This window comes from Mytilus edulis, chromosome 9 (genome assembly GCF_963676685.1).
Source record: "Mytilus edulis chromosome 9, xbMytEdul2.2, whole genome shotgun sequence".
NCBI classification, from domain to species: domain Eukaryota; kingdom Metazoa; phylum Mollusca; class Bivalvia; order Mytilida; family Mytilidae; genus Mytilus; species Mytilus edulis.
In genome coordinates this window covers 64,051,782-64,071,808 of record NC_092352.1, presented here as the reverse complement: position 1 = coordinate 64,071,808, position 20,027 = coordinate 64,051,782, and the positions used below count along the sequence as shown (strand labels likewise).

At 31.5% G+C, this 20,027-nt stretch overlaps 1 protein-coding gene across 4 annotated transcripts in view; it reads right to left on the bottom strand.

Moving 5' to 3' along the window:
• The window catches only part of LOC139488805 (probable E3 ubiquitin-protein ligase HERC4), a 248,104-nt gene that overhangs the window by 47,632 nt on the left and 180,445 nt on the right, over window positions 1-20,027 (bottom strand). For 3 of the 4 annotated variants that reach the window (XM_071274726.1, XM_071274728.1, XM_071274727.1), the window contains exons 22-23: window positions 17,382-17,429; window positions 2,893-2,959 (exon numbers count right to left, since the gene is read on the bottom strand). In XM_071274726.1, coding sequence (XP_071130827.1) covers window positions 2,893-2,959; window positions 17,382-17,429 — 115 coding nt within the window. Of the gene's footprint in view, window positions 1-187; window positions 330-1,367; window positions 2,960-17,381; window positions 17,430-20,027 lie in introns of those variants that run through there. The other variant, XR_011656085.1, reaches the window with a different exon arrangement.

The window sequence follows — 20,027 nt, the reverse complement described above, 5'->3', positions numbered from 1 at the left end:
GCGGTATACTACTGTTGCCTTTATTTAACTATAACCATTGCACCATGACAATGAGGTCAAGGTCAAATAAAACCTGTGCGACTGACATATATATTATAAAATATTTTCATACACCAAATATAGTTGACTTAGCTTATTAGGTCTTTCCACTTTTCTGTGGAAAGACCTATTGTTTTTCTTCTGATTATTTTTTTTTATCTCCCCAAACACTGTTTTCCTTGTGATCACAACTCCTTCGCAACCGTAAAGATTACGACAAATTTATTTTATAAATTGCTCGTTATATCCTTCGCATAATTTGTCCAATTTCGACCGAAGCAAAATGAACGCTCCATATGAGAGTTATTTCCCTTTTGGTATTTGAAATTTTGAAATGTATTTTAAACTGGAACACCATAAGTTATAGAGACTTAGGATCTTTTGATTTGAGGTCCTTGGTCCAAAAAAATGAAAATTAGGTCAAGGTCAAAGGTCAAGTTCATATTCTAATTTTTGAATTTGTCTTATTTTCACTCATTTTCATTAACCTTATAAGATATCGACAAATTATTTTGTATAAATTGTTAGTTGCGACATGTGGTACTAGTAACTAAATAATTTTAGTTGAAAGGGTGCGTAAACAATGAATGGGAGTTTAAGCCCCTATCATATCTTAAATTATGTTTAAAGTGATATCACTTATTAACCATACATATTAGAGACTAGGCTCTTTTGATTTGAAATCCTCAGTTTGTGACCTTGAAATTGAGGTCAAGGTCATAGGTTAATTTGACGTTCTAGATTTTGACCTTTGCTTTAAATTCATATCTATACATCATAAAGCCATATGAACTGATATTTTAAAATGATTTTTTATATTTTAATATCAAAATAGATATAAACTGGTGGAAAGACCTTCAATTGTTCTCTGAACAATTGGTTTTTAACTGTATATAGTATTAGAAAAAAACCAACTCTAAAACTTAACTATAACCACTGAACCAATGCGAAAATGAGGTCAAGGTCAGAAGACACCGACGAGTTGGACATGTACACCTAACAGTCCTTCCATACACCGAATATACTAGACATATTGCTTATAGTATCCAAGATATGGACTTGACCACCAAAACTTAACCTTGTTTACGGATCCATGAAATGAGGTCGAGGTCAAGTGAAAACTGTCTGACGGACATGAGGACCTTGTAAGGTATGCACATACCAAATATAGGTATCCTATAAGTGATTACAAGAGAGAATTTCATATTACAAAAAAAACAAACATTTTTTCAAGTAGTCACTGAACTATGAAAATGAGATCAAGGACATTGGGCATGTGATTGACGGAAACTTCGTAACATGCGGTATCTATATACAAAGTATGAAGCATCCAGGTCTTCCACTTTCTAAAATATATAGCTTTAAAGAAGTTAGCTTATGCCGCCGCCGCCGGATCACTGTGCCTATGTCAAGCTTTCTGCGACATAATTCACAGGCTCGACGAAAAGACACGATCAAATTTAAACAATATTAATTTATATACGAGCAGTCAGTTTTTAAAACAATCAAAAACTAAACCCAAAATTGAATCTTCTCAATAGTTTCTTTCAACTGATATCATTCAAATGGACAGCCTACTGTAAACAGATTGATATTTAACAATCAGATGGAAGATTGAAAAAAGAAACCACAATAACACTAATGGTTACATTTACGACAAAAAAAAAATGTTGATAAAAAAACAACTGTTTTTTAGGATTAAACCTCTGACTCAAACTTCGCCATGTTCTGATCTGAGTTTCGAAGTCTACCAATTTTATGGGTGATCATGCATAACTAAACAACTGGAAAGTTACAGGAAACCAGCCAAGTAAAATGTACATTTGAATGATGTCCCTTTAATAAATCTAGTCTTTTAAATTGTCTACGGTACAGAGATGGAAATTATGCAAAGATGTCAAAGCTTATTCATTTAACTGTTTTTAAAATTTATGTGATTTTCATATGATTTGATCTGATTTTTGGTGTTTTAACACCACTTTTAAGCACCGCATTCAAGCTATTTCATGACGGCCAGTTTTTATTTGTGGAGGAAGCCGAAGTACCTGGAGAAAACCAACGACCTTCGACAGGAAAACTGACAATCCTAGTCAATTAAGATAGAAGTCGAGTGTACCTGCAAGAGCGGGGTGTGAACTCACAACCTCAGTGTTGACTGGCTAGTGATTACAGTAGTAACTACTTAGACCACTCGGCCACCGAGGCCCCTGATTTTCATATGTATAGGGTGGATGATTATCTGATTGAGTGGCAAAAGTTCAATTATGAATTTTACCAAGAAAAGAATAAAATTAATCTATATAATACTATTTTTTTACCTGATATGACCTTTTTATCAACCCCAGGAAACCATGAAAGGGGTTTCATGTATAAGAAAGTAATTGATATTTGAAAAATGAAAATAGGGAATAAAAAATCAGCCCTTCAATATGATTAAAAAAAGCAATGAAGTAATGGGGAAGATAATTGGGTACCGGTCCTGTCAAAGATGAAGTACACCTGAATGAATAAATTAAAAAAATATTTAATTTGAGGTTTATTTGATAGATATTGAACACAATTTGGAGAATTTGAAGATTTTTTACATTTATCATGCATAGGATAGAACTTTGCTCATACCAAGTATTTCTTTATTGAAAAAAAGAAAAATTCTGCATATTTTCTTAAAAGTGCAAAGACTAATAGGGGGAAATCAATGGTGGTTTAACACCTTAATATTTACTTAACCTGATTTAAAATGCACAAACTATGGGTTTGTTTTCAGACAAGAAATAAGAGTAATCATATTTTTATATAACACATATAGAACTTGTGAAATATAGAAAAACTTTTGATTCATGATTGTATACCAACCTCAAAGGTTTGACAGAACACATCTTCAAAGTCATCTTCCTCATAATCCATCATCTGCTGTAAACCTCTGCAACATAATCATCAGAGTTTTGTTTAAACTTTAGCAGACCAGGGCCTTATCTGCACACATGTCCCTGTTTAGCTAGGGTATTGAGTGAGCCCGCACAAATATAGAACACTTCACATTTATGTATGCTTGTGTTTAGTCAGGAGCCTATAATTCATTGGTTGTTGTTGGTTTGTAAATTTCAGAATTCTTTTAAGAATACATCAGGTTTTTCTTTTCTCCTTTGAGTTGTTTCACATTTTTTCATGCAAACACATTTTATAGCCGACTATACAGTATGTAAAGTTTATATTTTGCTTATTGGTGAAGGCTGTATAGTGACCTTTTGTTTGTTAATAACCTCATCTATTGATCCTTGTGCTTAGTTGTCTCATTGGCAGTCTTAGCACATCACTATATTATCATGGGGCTCTTTATAAGCTTTCTCCCTTATGTATTTGTGATACTGATGCTTTTACGCTAGATTTTTCATTAAAAGAATCATAATTTAAAAAATCATAAACAATGCTTTTTCACAACCTCTTTATCCAGCTTTCATATAACAATCCATATATATGCCATAACATTAATGTATTTGGCGTAATAATTTATGGTAGTATTTATTGGTTTTAGTTTGTTACCCCGATTTTGTTTTTTGTCCATGGACTTATGAGTTTTGAACAGCGGTATACTACTGTTGCCTTTATTTATATAGGGCCGTAACTAGCCTCTATCAATAGTGAGGCAAAATATATTCGCCGAGCGTAGCGAGGTGAAAATTTTTTGGGGAGGGTCTGAGGCCGCTGAAGGTCCCCTGAAGCTATGAAAAAAATAACGCAAAATCATGCAATCTGAGCGTTTCTTGGAATCTTTCTTACTTTGAAACGTAATTAATTTTTAGCAATTTTGTGAAAAAATATTTTTCCTTTGTCAGAGTATCACTTGTGAGTTTATAGAGTATCCAGAGAAGAACTCAGTAAAGTAATGAAATATCATTAACTATAGCATCTTCCCTTTGTCAGAGTATCACTTGTGAGTTTATAGTTATAGAGTATCCAGAGAAGAACTCAGTAAATTAAATAAATATTATTAACTATAACATCTTCCCTTTGTCGGAGTATCACTTGTGAGTTTGTAGTTATAGGGTATCCAGAGAAGAACTCAGTCAAGTAAATAAATTTATTAACTATAACATCTTCCCTTTGTCAGAGTATCACTTGTAAGTTTATAGTTATAGAGTATCCAAAGAAGAACTCAGTAAAGTAATGAAATATTATTAACTATAACATCTTCTCTTAGTCAGAGTATCACTTGTCAGTTTATAGTTATACAGTATCCAGAGGAGAACTCAGTAAAGTAATCTAATATTATTAACTATAACATCTTCCCTTAGTCAGAGTATCACTTGTGAGTTGATAGAGTATCCAGAGAAGAAGTCAGTAAAGTAATCAAATATTATTAACTATAACATCTTCCCATTGTCAGAGTATCACTTGTGAATTTACAGTTATAGAGTATCCAGAGAAGAACTCAGTAAAGTAAATAAATATTATTAACTATAACATCTTCCCTTTGTCGGAGTATCACTTGTGAGTTTGTAGTTATAGGGTATCCAGAGAAGAACTCAGTCAAGTAAATAAATTTTATTAACTATAAAATCTTCCCTTTGTCAGAGTATCACTTGTGAGTTTATAGTTATAGAGTATCCAGAGAAGAACTCAGTAAAGTAATGAAATATTATTAACTATAACATCTTCCATTTGTCGGAGTATCACTTGTGAGTTTGTAGTTATAGGGTATCCAGAGAAGAACTCAGTCAAGTAAATAAATTTTATTAACTATAACATCTTCCCTTTGTCAGAGTATCACTTGTAAGTTTATAGTTATAGAGTATCCAAAGAAGAACTCAGTAAAGTAATGAAATATTATTAACTATAACATCTTCTCTTAGTCAGAGTATCACTTGTCAGTTTATAGTTATACAGTATCCAGAGGAGAACTCAGTAAAGTAATGAAATATTATTAACTATAACGTCTTCCCTTAGTCAGAGTATCACTTGGGAGTTTATAGTTATAGAGTATCCAGAGAAGAAATTAGTAAAGAAATCTAATATTATTAACTATAACATCTTCTCTTTGTCAGAGTATCACTGGTGAGTTTATAGTTAAAGAGAATCCAGAGAAGTACTCAGTAAAGTAATGAAATATTATTAACTATAACATCTTCCCTTTGTCAGAGTATCACTTGTGAGTTTATAGTTATAGAGTATCCAGAGAAGAACTCAGTAAAGTAATGAAATATTATTAACTATAACATCTTCTCTTTGTCAGAGTATCACTTATGAGTTGATAGAGTATCCAGAGAAGAAGTCAGTAAAGTAATCAAATATTATTAACTATAACATCTTCCCATTGTCAGAGTATCACTTGTGAATTTATAGTTATAGAGTATCCAGAGAAGTACTCAGTAAAGTAATGAAATATTATTAACTATAACATCTTCCCTTTGTCAGAGTATCACTTGTGAGTTTATAGTTATAGAGTATCCAGAGAAGAACTCAATAAAGTAATGAAATATTATTAACTATAACATCTTCCATTTGTCGGAGTATCACTTGTGAGTTTATAATTATAGAGTATCCAGAGAAGAACTCAGTAAAGTAAATAAATATTACTTACTATAACATCTTCCCTTTGTCGGAGTATCACTTGTGAGTTTGTAGTTATAGGGTATTCAGAGAAGAACTCAGTAAAGTAAATAAATATTATTAACTATAAAATCTTCCCTTTGTCAGAGTATCACTTGTGAGTTTATAGTTATAGAGTATCCAGAGAAGAACTCAGTAAAGTAATGAAATATTATTAACTATAACATATTCCCTTTGTCAGAGTATCACTTGTGAGTTTATAATTATAGAGTATCCAGAGAAGAACTCAGTAAAATAAATAAATATTACTAACTATAACATCTTCCCTTTGTCGGAGTATCACTTGTGAGTTTGTAGTTATAGGGTATTCAGAGAAGAACTCAGTAAAGTAAATAAATATTATTAACTATAAAATCTTCCCTTTGTCAGAGTATCACTTGTGAGTTTATAGTTATAGAGTATCCAGAGAAGAACTCAGTAAAGTAATGAAATATTATTAACTATAACATATTCCCTTTGTCAGAGTATCACTTGTGAGTTTATAGTTATAGAGTATCCAGAGAAGAATTTAGTAAAGTAATGAAATGATATTAACTATAACATCTTCTCTTTGTCAGAGTATCACTTATGAGTTGATAGAGTATCCAGAGAAGAACTCAGTAAAGTAATGAAATATTATTAACTATAAAATCTTCCCTTTGACGGAGTATCACTTGTGAGTTTATAGTTATACAGTATCAAGAGAAGAACTCAGTAAAGTAAATAAATATTATTAACTATAACATCTTCCCTTAGTCAGATTATCTCTTGTGAGTTTATAGTTATACAGTATCCAGAGAGGAACTCAGTAAAGTAATGAAATATTATTAACTATAACACTTTCCCTTTGTCAGAGTATCACTTATTAGTTGATAGAGTATCTAGAGAAGAACTTAGTAAAGTAATGAAATATTATTAACTATAACATCTTCCCTTTGTCAGAGTATCACTTGTGAGTTTAAAGTTATAGGGTATCCAGAGAAGAACTCAGTAAAGTAAATAAATATTATTAACTATAACATCTTCCCTTTGTCAGAGTATCACTTGTGAGTTTATAGTTATAGAGTATCCAGAGAAGAAGTCAGCAAAGTAATCAAATATTATTAACTATAACATCTTCCCTTTGTCAGAGTATCACTTGTGAGTTTATAGTTATACAGTATCCAGAGAAGAACTCAGTAAAGTAAATAAATATTATTGATTATAACATCTTCCCTTTGTCAGAGTATCACTTGTGAGTTTATAGTTATAGAGTATCCAGAGAAGAACTCAGTAAAGTAATGAAATATTATTAACTATAACATCTTACCTCAGTCAGAGTATCACTTGTGAGTTGATAGTTATAGAGTATCCAGAGAAGAATTTAGTAAAGAATGAAATATTATTAACTATAACATCTTCCCTTTGTCAGAGTATCACTTGTGAGTTCATAGTTATAGAGTATCCAGAGAAGTACTCAGTCAAGTAATGAAATATTATCAACTATAACATCTTCCCTTTGTTCGAGTATCACTTAGGAGTTTATAGTTATACAGTATCCAGAGAAGAACTCAGGAAAGTAAATAAATATTATTAACTATAACATCTTCCCTTTGTCAGAGTATCACTTGTGAGTTTATAGTTATGGAGTGTCCAGAGAAGAAGTCAGCAAAGTAATTAAATATTATTAACTATAACATCTTTCCTTTGTCAGAGTATCACTTGTGAGTTTATAGTTATAGAGTATCCAGAGAAGAACTCAGTAAAGGAATGAAATATTATTAACTATAACACTTTCCCTTTGTCAGAGTATCATTTATTAGTTGATAGAGTATCCAGAGAAGAACTCAGTAAAGTAATGAAATATTATAAACTATAACATCTTCCTTTGTCAGAGTATCACTTGTGAGTTTAAAGTTATAGGGTATCCAGAGAAGAACTCAGTAAAGTAAATAAATATTATTAACTATAACATCTTCCCTTTGTCAGAGTATCACTTGTGAGTTTATAGTTATAGAGTATCTAGAGAAGAACTCAGTAAAGTAATGAAATAGTATTAACTTTAATATCTTCCCTTAGTCAGAGTATCACTTATGAGTTGATAGAGTATCCAGAGAAGAAGTCAGTAAAGTAATGAATATTATTAACTATAACATCTTCCCTTTGTCAGATTATCAATTGTGAGTTTATAGTTATACAGTATCCAGAGAAGAACTCAGTAAAGTAAATAAATATTATTGATTATAACATCTTCCCTTTGTCAGAGTATCACTTGTGAGTTTATAGTTATAGAGTATCCAGAGAAGAACTCAGTAAAGTAATGAAGTAGTATTAACTATAACATCTTCCCTTTGTCAGAGTATCACTTGTGAGTTGATAAAGTATCCAGAGAAGAAGTCAGTAAAGTAATGAAATATTATTAACTATAACATCTTCCTTTTGTCAGATCATCACTTGTGAGTTTAAAGTTATAGGGTATCCAGAGAAGAACTCAGTAAAGTAAATAAATATTATTAACTATAACATCTTCCCTTTGTCAGAGTATCACTTGTGAGTTTATAGTTATAGAGTATCCAGAGAAGAAGTCAGCAAAGTAATCAAATATTATTAACTATAACATCTTCCCTTTGTCAGAGTATCACTTGTGAGTTTATAGTTATACAGTATCCAGAGAAGAACTCAGTAAAGTAAATAAATATTATTGATTATAACATCTTCCCTTTGTCAGAGTATCACTTGTGAGTTTATAGTTATAGAGTATCCAGAGAAGAACTCAGTAAAGTAATGAAATATTATTAACTATAACATCTTACCTCAGTCAGAGTATCACTTGTGAGTTGATAGTTATAGAGTATCCAGAGAAGAATTTAGTAAAGAATGAAATATTATTAACTATAACATCTTCCCTTTGTCAGAGTATCACTTGTGAGTTCATAGTTATAGAGTATCCAGAGAAGTACTCAGTCAAGTAATGAAATATTATCAACTATAACATCTTCCCTTTGTTCGAGTATCACTTAGGAGTTTATAGTTATACAGTATCCAGAGAAGAACTCAGGAAAGTAAATAAATATTATTAACTATAACATCTTCCCTTTGTCAGAGTATCACTTGTGAGTTTATAGTTATGGAGTGTCCAGAGAAGAAGTCAGCAAAGTAATTAAATATTATTAACTATAACATCTTTCCTTTGTCAGAGTATCACTTGTGAGTTTATAGTTATAGAGTATCCAGAGAAGAACTCAGTAAAGGAATGAAATATTATTAACTATAACACTTTCCCTTTGTCAGAGTATCATTTATTAGTTGATAGAGTATCCAGAGAAGAACTCAGTAAAGTAATGAAATATTATAAACTATAACATCTTCCTTTGTCAGAGTATCACTTGTGAGTTTAAAGTTATAGGGTATCCAGAGAAGAACTCAGTAAAGTAAATAAATATTATTAACTATAACATCTTCCCTTTGTCAGAGTATCACTTGTGAGTTTATAGTTATAGAGTATCTAGAGAAGAACTCAGTAAAGTAATGAAATAGTATTAACTTTAATATCTTCCCTTAGTCAGAGTATCACTTATGAGTTGATAGAGTATCCAGAGAAGAAGTCAGTAAAGTAATGAATATTATTAACTATAACATCTTCCCTTTGTCAGATTATCAATTGTGAGTTTATAGTTATACAGTATCCAGAGAAGAACTCAGTAAAGTAAATAAATATTATTGATTATAACATCTTCCCTTTGTCAGAGTATCACTTGTGAGTTTATAGTTATAGAGTATCCAGAGAAGAACTCAGTAAAGTAATGAAGTAGTATTAACTATAACATCTTCCCTTTGTCAGAGTATCACTTGTGAGTTGATAAAGTATCCAGAGAAGAAGTCAGTAAAGTAATGAAATATTATTAACTATAACATCTTCCCTTTGTCAGATCATCAATTGTGAGTTTATGGTTATACAGTATCCAGAGAATAACTCAGTAAAGTAAATAAATATTATTAACTATAACATCTTCCCTTTGTCAGAGTATCACTTGTGAGTTTATAGTTATAGAGTATCCAGAGAAGAACTCAGTAAAGTAATGAAGTAGTATTAACTATAACATCTTCCCTTTGTCAGAGTATCACTTGTGAGTTTATAGTTATAGAGTATCGAGAAAAGAACTTTGCGAGTTTATAGTTATAGAGTATCCAGAGAAGTACTCAGTAAAGTAATGGAATATTATTAACTATCACATCTTCCCTTTGTCAGAGTATCACATTTGAGTTGATAGTTATAGAGTATCCAGAGAAGAACTCAGTAAAGTAAATAAATATTATTAACTATAACATCTTCCCTTTGTCCGAGTATCACTTGTGAGTTTATAGTCATAGAGTATACAGAGAAGAACTTAGAAAAGTAATGAAATATTATTAACTATAACATATTTCCTTCGTCAGAGTATCACCAGAGTATCACTTGTTAGTTTATAGAGTATCCAGAGAAGAACTCAGTAAAGAAAATAAATATTATTAACTTTAACATCTTCCCTTTGTCGGAGTATCATTTGTGAGTTGATAGTTATACAGTATCCAGAAAAGAACTCAGTAAAGTAAATAAATATTATTAACTATAACATCTTCCCTTTGTCAGAGTATCACTTGTGAGTTTATAGTTATAGAGTGTCTGGCAAATGTCCAACATACATTATCTAAAAACATTTTAGATAAGATAAGGAAAAAAAGCTTCATCAGCAACATTTTATATTGGCAAATTTCCAATGAAGTTATTTACATAAAGTTATTGGCAAATAAAAATAGAAAATGACATCATAGTCATGTCTGGCAAATTTATGTCTGGCAAATTTCCAACATATATTATCAACTACTATTCTATACAAAGAAAGATAACTCCAATTGAAAATTAATTGCTATTGCAAAATATTGTGCAATTAGATATTTCTTGCTATTGTGCAATACTGTGCAATTGAAAATGTCTTGCTATTGCCCAATACTTGATATGGAATCCTGATTTGGACCAACTTGAAAACTGGGCCCATAATCAAAAATCAAAGTACATATTTAGATAACGCATATCAAATAAGCCCAAGAATTTAATTTTTGTTAAAATCAAACTTAGTTTAATTTTGGACCCTTTGAACCTTAATGTAGACCAATTTGAAAACTGGACCAAAAATTAAGAATCTACATACACAGTTAGATTTGGCATATCAAAGAACCCATTTATTCAATTTTTGATGAAATCAAACAAAGTTTAATTTTGGACCCCCATTTGGACCAACTTGAAAACTAGGCCAATAATTAAAAATCTAAGTACATTTTTAAATTCAGCATATCAAAGAACCACAAGGATTCAATTTTTGTTAAAATCAAACTAAGTTTAATTTTGAACACTTTGGACCTTAATGTAGACCAATTTCAAAACGGGACCAAAAATTAAGAATCTACATACATAGTTAGATTCGGCATATCAAAGAACCCCAATTATTCAATTTTTGTTGAAATCACACAAAGTTCAATTTTGGACCCTTTGGGCCCCTTATTCCTAAACTGTTAGGACCAAAACTCCCAAAATCAAACCCAACCTTCCTTTTATGGTCATAAACCTTGTGTTTAAATTTCATAGATTTCTATTTACTTATACTAAAGTTATGGTGCGAAAACCAAGAATAATGCTTATTTGGGCCCCTTTTTGGCCCCTAATTCATAAACTGTTGTGACCTCAACTCCAAAAATCAATCCCAACCTTCCTTTCGTGGTCATAAACCTTGTGTTAAAATTTCATTGATTTCTATTTACTTATACTAAAGTTATTGTGCGAAAACCAAGAATAATGCTTATTTTGGCCCTTTTTTGGCCCTTATTTCCTAAACTGTTGGAACCAAAACTCCCAAAATCAATCCCAACCTTCCTTTTGTGGTCATAAACCTTATGTCAAAATTTCATAGATTTCTATTCACTTAAACTAAAGTTATAGTGCGAAAACCAAGAAAATGCTTATTTGGGCCCTTTTTGGCCCCTAATTCCAAAAATGTTAGGACCAAAACTCCCAAAATCAATCCCAACCTTCCTTTTGTGGTTATAAACCTTGTGTTGAAATTTCATTGCTTTCTATTCACTTTTACTAAAGTTAGAGTGCGAAAACTAAAAGTATTCGGACGACGACGACGACGCAGACGACGACGCCAACGTGATAGCAATATACGACCAAAAAATTAAAATTTTTGCGGTCGTATAAAAACTAGAGACTAGCTCTAAAGAGCCTGTGTCGCTAAACTTGGTCCTTGTGTGCATAACTTAAAAGGACAGTGCATAACTTAAAAGAACAGTGCATAACATAAAAGGACATTTTCCAACATTATAGACGAGAATAGCCTTCTTAACAAATTGTTTTTTTTATTGATAACAGATCATTTAGTGTTTTTATTTTCTCTCAATCTTCTCTAAGTTTTTGCTCAAAACATGACAGAGGGTGACAAATCCTCATTTACGGGCAATCCCTCCTATAAGATGAAGAAGGACAGACTACAAACTATATCCCCAAATGTACTTTTTAAAATATGTTGACTTTCTGATAATTTTTGTGATTTAAAGTGTCTAACTATCAATCATAATAAAAATGCATTGTAAAAAAAATTTGTATCTATCTAAATTTTGGTTTTCATGATAAAGGGCAAATATGAAAAACAAATGCTAAAATTTGTCATTCATGGGCAATAACTACCTATAAGAATTAGTCGGACAGGTTATATGTATATAGACAATTGGATAAGGTTTTCATTTTGATAATTTTTTTTGCTCCTTTCAGATTTTCTTTAATTATAATAGTTCACAAAATAATAGACAAAACTCGCATATTGCCCCTTTATTCTATTTATATCCATGTTGGCTATGTTGTTTGGTTGGCAGGGTCAACAGACACATTTTTAAACTAGTAAGCTTAATGATGATTGTGGCTAAGTTTGATGAAATTTGACTCAGTAGTGTAAAGAGAATATTTTTGTGACGGATTACCATTTTGGTCATGTTGTTGGATTTGTATATATTACTTTGTTGAACATTATTGTTGTTTGCAGATTATCTTTATTATAATCATATTCAAGATAATAAACAATAAAATGTTTCAACGAGCGCAGCCTGATACGAATGCAGAGGGCAAACCCTAAACAGTTCGGGCAAATTTGAACAAAATATTCAAGTCTGATGCTATCTAAATTTCGGATAATGATCAAATTTTTGACAGAATATAGGTTTCTGACACAAAAAAAAATGTCGTTAAGGATCTTAAAAATTGATTGAGCAATACTGTCCATTTGAAGATTTCTTCTTGAAGCTTTTCAAAAGATTTGAAATTTTGAAAATTTTGAAGAAAAAAAATATGTACCACTCAAAAAATTAAAAATAATTTAAGTCTTTGGAGCAAAACCCCTCAAACTCAATTTCAGCATTCTATTTGATGTATAGAACCTTGTAGTATAATTTTAGTTAGATCATTCACTTAAACACAAGTAACTGTCTGGAAACTAGAAAAATGCTTTTTTTTCCTTTACGGCCTCTAATTCCTGCATGTTTGGGGCAAATTTCCATAAACTCAATCCAAGTCTTCCCTTTGTGGTAGTGAACCTTGTGGTACAATTTCAGAGAGATCCATACACTTATACAAATTAATGTCCAGAAACTACAACCAGATGCTCTGCAGGACGCAGCTTTATACTACCGCAGAGCTTGAACCCTGAACGGTTGGGGCAAGTATGGACACAACATTCAAGCCGGATTCAGCTCTTAATTTGGATTGTGATTAAATAGTTGACACAGCATAGGTTTCTAACACAGAATGAATGTGGTCTAATGAACTTGAAATTTTTTTTTGCCTTTGAGCAATTCCCTTTGCTGTTGAATATTAATCCTCTCAAAAAAATGTTTTGAAGAAATTTTCTTTTTATTTATGAAATCTGAAATGAGAAAAAAATACCCCCCCCCCCCACTTTTTTTTTCACATCATCCTTTCCCTTATTCCAAAACTGATCTCAATTCAAATTTCTAATGGAGTTAACAACAATAACTACTCATTTAAATACATCATAAAGTATTAAAATGTAAAAAAAAAAGCTTGTTATCAGTGGTTTAATTTATCAGTTGGTAGTAAAAGTGAATATACATTGTATATTGTATAAAACAATGATTTACGTTGATTCAACTACTATTCTGGACAAAGAAAGATAACTCCAATTGAAAATTTCTTGCTATTGCGCAATATTGTGCAATTAGATATTTCTTGCTATTGCGCAATACTGTGCAATTGAAAATACTTGCTATTGCACAATACTGTTGAAGATTTCTTGCTATTACACAATACTGTGCAATTAAAGATTTCTTGCTATTGCTGAATACTGTGCAATTAAAAATTTCTTGCTATTGCACAATACTTAATATAATAATTTTGGATCCGGATTTGGACCAACTTGAAAACTTGGCCCATAATCAAAAGTCTAAGTACATGTTTAGATTCAGCATAGCAAAGAAGCCCAAGAATTCAATTTTTGTTAAAATCAAACTTAGTTTAATTTTGGACCCTTTGGACTTTAATGTAGATCAATTTGTAAACAGGACCATTTATTTAGAATCTACATACACAGTTATATTTGGCATATCAAAGAACCCCAATTATTCAATTTTTGATTAAATCAAACAAAGTTTAATTTTGGACCCCGATTTGGACCAACTTGAAAACAAGGCCAATAATCAAAATTCTAAGTACATTTTTAGATTCAGCATATCAAAGAACCCCAAGGATTCAATTTTTGTTAAAATCAAACTAAGTTTAATTTTGGACCCTTCGGACCTTAATGTAGATCTAGACCAATTTGAAAACGGGACCAAAAATTAAGAATCTACATACACAGTTAGATTCGGCATATCAAATAACCCCAATTATTCATTTTTTGATGAAATCAAACAAAGTTTAATTTGGGACCCTTTGGGCCCTTTATTGCTAAACTGTAGGGACTAAAACTCCCAAAATCAATCCCAACCTTCCTTTTATGGTCCGTAACCTTCTGTTTAAATTTCATAGATTTCTATTTACTCATACTTAAGTTATGGTGCGAAAACCAAGAAAAATGCTTATTTGGGCCCCTTTTTGGCCCCTAATTCCTAAACTGTTGGGACCAAAACTCCCAAAATCAATCCAAACCTTCCTTTTGTGGTCATAAACCTTGTGTAAAAATTTCATAGATTTCTATTGACTTATACTAAAGTCATAGTGCGAAAACCAAATGTCTTCGGACTACGACGACGACGACAACGACGCAGACGACAACGCCAACGTGATACCAATATACGACCAAAATTTTTTCAATTTTTGCGTTCGTATAAAAATGAATGGTGACTTTTTGTCCTGTGACTGTTTGTCCGTGACCTTTTGTGTGTGACTTTTTGTCCTACATTCATTCTAGATACCTTATTGATGAATGTGGCCAAGTTTGGTTAACGTGACCTTTTATCTGTGACTTTCTGTCCAACATTCATTTTAAATACCTTATTGATGATTGTGGCCAAGTTTGGTTAACTTTAGCCAAATAGTTGATGAGGAGAAAATTGACAATGACAGACGATGGGTTATGAAAAAAGCTTACTTGGCCGATTGGGCCAAGTGAGCTCAAAAGTAATTTAAACATGCAATTTGTTGCGAACATACTCAAATTAACTTGTTACATAAAATATACAGTGCTAAATTGTGATCATTACATTTTTATCCCAAAATTTAACTGTTAGCCATTTAGCCATGTTGATTTGCAGGCATATTACTGAAAACCTTTTTAAACTAGATGCTCAAATGATTGAAGCCAAGTTTGGTTCCATTTGACCAAATATATAGTTGCACTGTTGTGGTAGGTTTTTGTAAAAGTTACCTGAAGAAAACGACAAATTATGGATGCTTAGCAAGGGTCCGGAAACGGTCCCATTGAGGTCCCATTTTCTACATTTGAAAATGCCTGTACCAAGTCAGGAATATGACAGTTCTTGTCCATTCGTTTTTGATGCGTTTTGTTATTTGATTTTGCCATGTGATTATAGACTTTCCGAATTGATTTTCCTCTTAGATCAGTATTTTTGTGTTTTTTTTGGTTTTTTTTTTATGCCAGACTTGTCCTAAACTGAAAGGGTTTGTCCTAAACGAGGAATTGGGATTTGGACATATTTCATTTTCTAACAAAAATTTTCAGTCATTTCTTTGAGATCCAGTTTCTAAATAGCCATTTTCAACTTGTTTTTGTTTTGTATTGATTTCCTGTAATAAAACTGCCACTCCAGTATAGTGTTATAATCCTGAGGGCCCTCCTTATAACTACATGTATATTATTGTCTCCGGGAAATATTGGCTAATGATGATCGCTAATCTCTTTACCTGTGTTTTTACAATTCACACCTGACTATTAATCACAAGCTCAGATCTAATAATACAAAGAGATGAAAATTCCCAAACACCTGTCTTCATTATTTAATTACTTTTTAGCTATTAAGACAACTGTCTATTCTGATTTAAATTAAATTAAAACTTGATTAAATTTACGTAGAAACAAGAATGTGTCCAAAGTACACGGATGCCCCACTCCACATTATCATTTTCCATGTTCAATGGACCGTGAAATTGGGTGAAAAATCTAATTTGGCCTTAAAAGTAAAAAGACAACCAATAGGGAACATATGTACTAAGTTTCAAGTTGATTGGACTTTAACTTCCTCAAAAACTACCTTGACCAAAAACTTTAACCTGAAACTCACACTTTGAATTTCTATGTTCAGTGGACCATGAAAATGGGGTGAACAGTCTAATTTGGTTTTAAAATAAGAAAGATCATATCATAAGGAACATGTGTACTAAGTTTCAAGTTGATTGGACTTCAGCTTCATCAAAAACGACCTTGACCAAAAACTTTAACCTGAAAAGAACAGACGCACAGACGAACGGGCGGACAAACGAATGCACGAACGGAAGAACAAATCAGAAAATTATAATGCCCCCACTACTAACACATGCTTTGTTTACTTTGTAATAAGCATGCTTGAAATTCTCTTCCGCAGATTAGACATGTAATCATTAATTCTGAAACAATTTAAAATGATTTCATGCTAAATAAAAAGCAAGTGCAACTATTTTCATTAATATTTTTACACTATTAAAGGTAAAATATTAAAAAGCCGATGATTTCCTGTGAATTTGATAAACAAAACTCATCCCGGAAATGAGTCCGGAATTGTTCGTTTTAGTATTGTCGCATTACATCAAGTTTGAATTTGACTTCAGAATCGAGAAACACATAAGCGATGACTGAGAAAATTATCGTTTTGAGTCATTAAAATCATTTTATTTTTAAACTGTTGCCTTCCCTTAATTGCTCTTGATCAATTTTAGGAAAATGGTAGGATAAATCATGAAGTAAATGCGTTGCAACAGTGAAACAAATTTGTTGATGCTATGAGTATGAGCATACTCATGCAGTACTGAGATTTGACAATCTTTTTTTGAAACGGGGCACAAACTTTTAAGTTATATGAAAATGACCGAAATAAGGTAAAAAAAATTCTTGATCCTTGATGATATGTAATAGCAATGGCTTACACTAGCCCTTCAGACAATTTGAGCTAAACAAAATATTAAATTAAGCTACTCATCAATACAACTTGAATCTTCTCATGTTATACTTATTAGCATGATTAAAAAAAAAGATTTCATTAACTCAATCATAACTACAATCGTTAATTGTGATATAATCTACCTTCCTAATTGTGGCATAACTTCTTTTAAATCTTCGACATCAGGTGACCTGAAATAAAATAGTTTGTCAGAAAATGTATTTAATAAAAAAAAAAACACACCATATTGGTAAGGGTTATTCCGGACTTGCATCTCTACAAAAGTAAACTGATAAAAAAAATCTTGTGGATATACACATCCTCATCTTATGTCCTCAGATACCTGTCAAGAATATTCAACTTGATATACTATAGTATGCCCTGTATTAATACATTTGCCTTATCAAATGTCAACTATCCAATGAAAATCATTTTAAAATAGTTTGAATCTTTTAAAACATATCTGCTGCAGTGATATAAATCCCTGAACTATTTGATAATAATTTCTAACCATTCATTTTTTTGTCTCTTCAAATCCATGTGGTCTATAAAATAAATGTACACAGAATGTAAAGGCTCTAAAATATATGTACACAGAATGTAGAGGCTCTTGTAACCAGAGAGCATGTATCTACACTACAAATGTATATCATCACCACCGGGATTCGAACCCCGGTCGCCTGCTTGACAGTCAGTGCATTAACCCACTGAGCCAAAGAATCGATTCCCTAGCTCAGTTGATTAATACTGGCTTTCTATGTTCTACCTGTACTCAGGAGGGGAAGCAACTCCGCTACACTCTAAAGAGCATGTGTCGCTCACCGTGGTCTTTGTGTATATTCAACAAATGACACTTTCCAACATTGTACACCAGAATAAAATTCATGACAATCTCTTTTTTGTTGATCATTTATTGCTGCCCATTTAGTCTGTTAAGTTTCTCTCTATCTTCCTTAGTTTTTGTTTGAAATACAAAAGAGCATGTACAAAAATCCTCATTTAAAAAGAGTTATCGACAACATTTGACTTCCTATTATAATTCATTGTTGATATTTTTTTTGTGATTCTAATATGTCTATTTAGATTTTTATCATTTATTTAAATGAAAGGACTGTTTGGCAGCTGCACGAGCCGTACATACCCTTATCAATAACACATTTTTACTTCGAAAATTCGGTTTGAATTTCTAATAAAATATTTTGTGGAAGGGAATACTTTATATTATCAGATTTTGAAGACTAATTACTCTAGCTACATGTATCACAAACAAACTATGAAGATTTTTTGAAGATAGGCATTTTTAAGATCCACTAGAAAAGTTTGTCGTCAAGTCTTTTTAATAAAAAAAAAGGTTATTTGAACATGCCCACTCTGTTCTAATGACTTATTATAAAGGTATTTCACTTGACCTTTGCATTTCATCTTTTAGTACTGTAATGATTTTGTATCAACCTACAGCCGAAATATATAAAAAAAATAATAGAATCTGAAGGCAGATGATGTATCAAATATATTTGTTTTGTCCGTTTTGAAGATAGAATAGCCTACACGCCGGAACCTTAAAAGGTGTTCTCGACTTTCTCTGTATATGAAATTATTGACTTTTTTTACCTCCTGTAACAAAGAGTTCCATTTTTTTTGGGGTTTAATTTCAACTAGGTTTCTGCCTTTATGAAATATTTTTGCATGTTTAGCGTTGAAACAACAAAATGGTACATTATCCTAAACAACTGTTGATGCAATTATTGTCTAAGTAGGAACATAACCAGATGCTCTGCAGGGTGCAGCTCTATACGACCACAGAGGTCGAACCCTGAACGGTTGGGGCTAGTATGGACACAACATTCAAACTGGATACAGCTCTGAATTTGGATTGTGATTAAATAGTTGACACAGCATAGGTTTCTGACACAGAATGAATGTGGTCTAATAATCTTAAAATGTTTTTTCTTTGCTTTTGAGCAATTCAGTATGCTGTTGAATATTAATCCTTTGATATTTGAAGAAATTTTCTTTTTCATTTCTGAAATCTGAAATAAGAAAAATTGAACCCCACCAATTCCCCCCCCCCCCTCTTTCCCTTATTCCAAAAATGATCTCAATTCAAATTTCTTATGGAGTTGTCAACAATAACTACTCATTATAAAATATAAAATGTCATACAATCATGATTTAAATTAATTTACCTATTATTCTGGACAAAGAAAGATATCTCCAATGCAACATTTTATATTAGCAAATTTCCAATGAAGTTCATTAACCTAAAGTTTTTGACAAATTTTCAATGGAATTTATTAATAATAAAGTTTTTGGCAAATTTCCAATATACATAATTTAAGAGCAGTTTAGGTGAGATATTAAAATGAGTTTCAATTACCAACCTTACACAGCTTTTAAATTATGTTTTGTAATTAAGTAATTGTCCATTAACATGGAAACCCTTTTTTGCACCTTATTCCTTAACAGTTTGAGCCATAACTCCCAAAGACAATTCTTGCCATCTCTTTGTGGTATTCCAATATCCAAAATCCAAATCAGCATATTGAAGAACCCCATATATTGAATTTTTGTTGAAATCGAACAAAGTTTAATTTTGGACCCCGATTTGGACCAACTTAAAAACTGGGCCCATAATAAAAAAAATTAAGTACATGTTTAGATTCAGCATATCAAAGAAACACAAGAATTCAATTTTTGTTAAAATCAAACTAAGTTTAGTTTTGGACCCTTTGGACCTTAATGAAGATCAATTTGAAAACGGGACCAAAAATTAAGAATCTAAATACACG